The sequence below is a fragment of the Sphaeroforma arctica genome (assembly GCF_001186125.1).
Source record: "Sphaeroforma arctica JP610 unplaced genomic scaffold supercont1.1892, whole genome shotgun sequence".
Classification (NCBI taxonomy): Eukaryota; class Ichthyosporea; order Ichthyophonida; genus Sphaeroforma; species Sphaeroforma arctica.
In genome coordinates, this window is record NW_014038666.1 from 5,800 (window position 1) to 10,438 (window position 4,639).

General features: G+C 36.9%; 1 protein-coding gene across 1 annotated transcript; it reads left to right on the forward strand.

The window, feature by feature from the left end:
• Positions 1-2,541: 2,541 nt before the first annotated feature.
• Positions 2,542-2,719, forward strand: SARC_11814 (hypothetical protein; the record flags this gene model as incomplete). The annotated part of the gene is made up of 1 exon (XM_014294093.1): positions 2,542-2,719. A coding segment is annotated over one exon (178 nt), but the record flags the coding sequence as incomplete, so codon positions are not given.
• Positions 2,720-4,639: the final 1,920 nt, after the last annotated feature.

The following is a 4,639-nucleotide window of genomic DNA, read 5'->3' on the forward strand; positions in this document are numbered from 1 at the left end:
GTGTGTGTGTGTGTGTGTGTGTGTGTGTGTGTGTGTGTGTGTGTGTGTGTGTGTGTATGCATGTATACACGTGTGCGTGCGCGTTGTATGTATACACGTGTGCGTGCGCGTTGTATGTATCTTCATACATCGATTAATCACTTTATAATTGAACCTTACGATTCGATACCAGGCTCAAATGATATCCATAATATTCATGCATGTCGAATTCACTGCCGCAACGTTTTCGGTTGCAACGGTACATACTGTGCTGTTCTTCATCGTGGCTAAGTACTTCTGATCGTGCAGCCATTGATTATGCTTGTGATTGTAGAATGCTGCTATCTCAAAGTGTTGGGTGTTCCATATGCTGTATCATCTACAATGCATATTCATAGCCGTCTATATACGAACAAAGGCGTTCATTTAGAATGAGCTATGGTGGTATATATATATCTATTATTTTTTTTGGTTTTTCCCCGCAGGAAAGGTATAAAAGTGCTGTGATGGGGGTAATTTCAAATTTGTTGACCAATAAAGAATGCGTTTAAAGAATAGGATTCTATTGGCTGCGAAGAACCTTGCCAGTTGGCAATTGTTTAGCGTTTCTGATTTTCTGCGAGACTGCGACAGAAATTTTAATTTTTGTGTTTTTGTGTTCAGCTGGGAAATTTGTGATATTTTATTCATTTTCGTGTTTTGTTCTGGTGGGAAATTTGTGATATTGTTTAGGGGCGGTTGAATTTATGCGAAGAGTGGTACATGTAAATACATGAATACAATGCGTAATTCAGGAAAATGTCTGATCATGGCCTACATCTACTTGCGGATGCCGCACTCGGGAATGAAAATATTTAACCAGCCACCAGTAATACAAGAAGATTATATATTGATCCGCGAATTCCTAGATTTGGTGGGGGTAGGCGAGGTAGGAACAGGAGGTCAAGTGAATGGGTACAACAATTAACACGAATATCAAATACTTATATGCAGCATACAAATACACCTATGCAGTACACAAATACACAGTATCATACAATTACATCATTTATGCAACATTCAAATACACGTAGGCTATGAGAACGTATTCTTTAGTGTTATAGTGTCCCCGTCGCATTGATGGAAAAGATAGGTGATAACCGTCCGTTCCATTTGCCGGAACTATGAATATCAATTCGGTACAGCAAATAAAATACCGACAAGTTGCTGTCAGTAAATGCCGAGCTTTGCTCACTCCGCCAACCGGGGATCATGTTTCACATTTATTGGTTTTGTTCTTTAGCTGTAAAAAAAATATCATATAAATAGTGTTCCAAACATATTCAGCCCATTTCAGAACAAGGTACATACTACATACAGCCTGTATAAATAGCGAGGCGTCAGGCGACTAGCTAGCGAGTAACCTTTACAATATATTTATTTACTACATTCATAGCCTTCTAAAAATGTTTCAATTTATTAGAAGGATATGCTACATTTGATTGACATCATTGATTTACTTTATTGTCGGATGATCCGTTTCAGTCTATTTATAGATAGATATAAAATGGAAATAAAAAAAGTGATAGACTGTTTTTGGTACCAGAAGTTGGTCCAAAATATAAAACAATTCACATAGCCTTCTACTCTAAGAAAAACCAAAAAAAAACATTGAAAGCCTGAAACAGTGAAACTTGAAAGGAATAAGGACATAACAACATAAAATTTATCTGTGACTTTTTTCCCCATTTGTTGGCCCACTTTGTAAAGGGATTGGCTCAATAAATAGGTTATCGCTTTCAGTCCCCACTCCCCATCGCGCCCCCGGGCCCAGGCCCTCAGCTTCCCAGCCATAATTTATATCACCAAATAAGTAAGGAGTACATTCCAGAGTAAATATATATTGATCAATTTTTAACCTCGCTATCTCTACTCACTACTATGTACTCATAAGTCACACCTCACAACACGTATCAGACTATCAGCTGGGTCAGTATACGACAACTACGTATATACGTCATACACGCATCTTGAAAAAAAATAGGGCGATATGCATCACATGTCTTTGGTTTTATTTGATCCAGCGGAAATGAGTAATGACTACACCATATCACGCCCGACATGTCTTACAAAATGTCAGTCACATGTATGACATTCCGTTTGCCCAAATGACGAGGTCGTATACCAACCCAGAGCATCGGTCTCGCGAATTGTGAGTTCTGGAGTAGAGAGACAGGGTATGTACTATACTACTATGTAGTACCGACATAGATCGTTGACTCGTCACTCGTCTACACTCTGCACATAAAGATACAAATATACATACGGACAATTGCATGTAAATAAATACTTATATATGGTCGTTCTTTTTGAAATAGTAATCACAATAGGTAACGACAGGCCACCGAAACTTGTGATAGCAGAAATAGCGCTAACTCGCAAGAGATCGATAGGATGCTCGAGACAATTCAAGGAGCAGGGTGGGGTAATCTCATATTCATTGACACAGGCAAATTGAGCGTATCACTGGGGCTTGCTAGTATTAGTGTGGGAATAGTGTGCGTAGTACTAGGCACGTACACTATGTACAAACGACATAGAGATAAACAGGACAAACAAGCCTGGCGTGATGCCCAGACAGATAGACCGTATGTCCCTCCTGTTGTAGCGCCTGGAAGTAATGCTCCACTATTCACAGGCATTAGAGTGGTGGAGTTCAGCACACACTTGGCTGGCCCCACGGTGGGACGTTGTATGAGTGGTAAGTAAGTGATCAACAGATCAATCATTCCCGCTGTAGCTCATTGAATATATTTATGTCACAATTTCTGAGTGCTCTGTGTACTGTTAATATATGTGTATATAAATAGTGTAAGTACCTGTTGTGGTAGTATTTGGAAGTAGTGCTCCACTATTCACAGGCATTAGAGTGGTGGAGTTCAGCACGCACTTGGTTGGCCCCACGGTGGGACGTTGTATGAGTGGTATGTAGGTGATCAACAGATCAATCATTCCCGCTGTAGCTCATTGAATATATTTATGACACAATATATGAGTGCTTTGTGTACTGTTAATATATGTGTACATAAATAGTGTAAGTACCTGTTGTGGTAGTATCTGGAAGTAGTGCTCCACTATTCACAGGCGTTAGAGTGGTGGAGTTCAGCACACACTTGGCTGGCCCCACGGTGGGGCGTTGTATGAGTGGTAAGCAAGTGACCAAACGACCAATCCGTATCGCTGTAGCTGACTAAATATATTTGCATTACACTATCTATTTAAGAGTTTGTGTACTGTTGTTATATGCATACATATATAGTGTGTGTACCCTTGTGATAATACTAGAGTGGCGGAGTTTAGAGTGGCGGAGTTCAAAACAAACTAAAATGTCTATACAGTGGGGCGCTATATAGGTTGTGAGGAAGTAATCCATCGATACATCAATCTCGCTATGACGCACTAATATATATCACAATATCTAGCGCTTATGTTTAGTGATATCACATGTGTACATATAAAACGCATGTACCTCTTGTAGTGGGACCGGAAAGTATTGCTGCATTGTTCACAGGCATCTATAGAGTGGTAGGTTTCAGCACATATCTAGCTCAATGAGAGCTGTCAAACAGTCTCACTATATTTAGACATTGGGATATAGAGTTCGCAGCTGTATAACAATGGCCATAGTGCGTACAACAAATGTAAAGCGAGTTTTAAATGAGCTAACGAACTTTGTAGTATTTAGTGTTTGGTACTCCCCATATCTAGTCGTTCTATTGGGTGTCTGATAGATGTGCCTACCAAGCCGTCTGCTTAAAATCCAGACATATTTATATACCTATATATAAACACAACACACACACATATATATATATATATACATATTATTTTATTTTATATTATATATTATATATTGAATATTATATATTATATATTTTGTGAGTAGCTTATTTGCTCACGAACGGTTGAGAATGAAATAATGTTATACGTTATCAAAGTAGTGTAATAGATCAATGAAGACTGATCATCTCAAAACCTTAATTTATATAACCATAGACTTGATATTGACCACCGTCAGTCTCGTCTAGCTAGTGACAAAGTATCCCTATGTATTCAAGCATGCCCGGTCATCTCTGTAGTCCGCCTCTCATCGTTTTTTTACACTACTTTACACACTACGCTATCTTAAAGTTTACGGTTATGTTCTATTGACATACACACCAACTAATGTTATGCATCCAATATCACGTGACACACAATACCAACATATAACTCCATACTAACCCCTCGTACATCTGAGCCAACATAAATTACTCATCACTACACATAGACCACACACATATTACAACAAATATATATATAGAACACACACATGTTACAATATATATATATAAATATATATATGTAAATATATACGTTAATATACAAACATATCGATACAATATATACTTATATACAAATATATATATTTATATCTATATATATATATATATATATATAATGTATGTATATACGTATTTACATCAAAATATTAATATCTAAATATATATATATATATATGTATATATACGTGTATATGTATCTGTATATATATATATATATGTATATATACGTGTATATGTATCTGTATATATATATATATATATTACTTTATATATATATATATAAGTATATATTATAT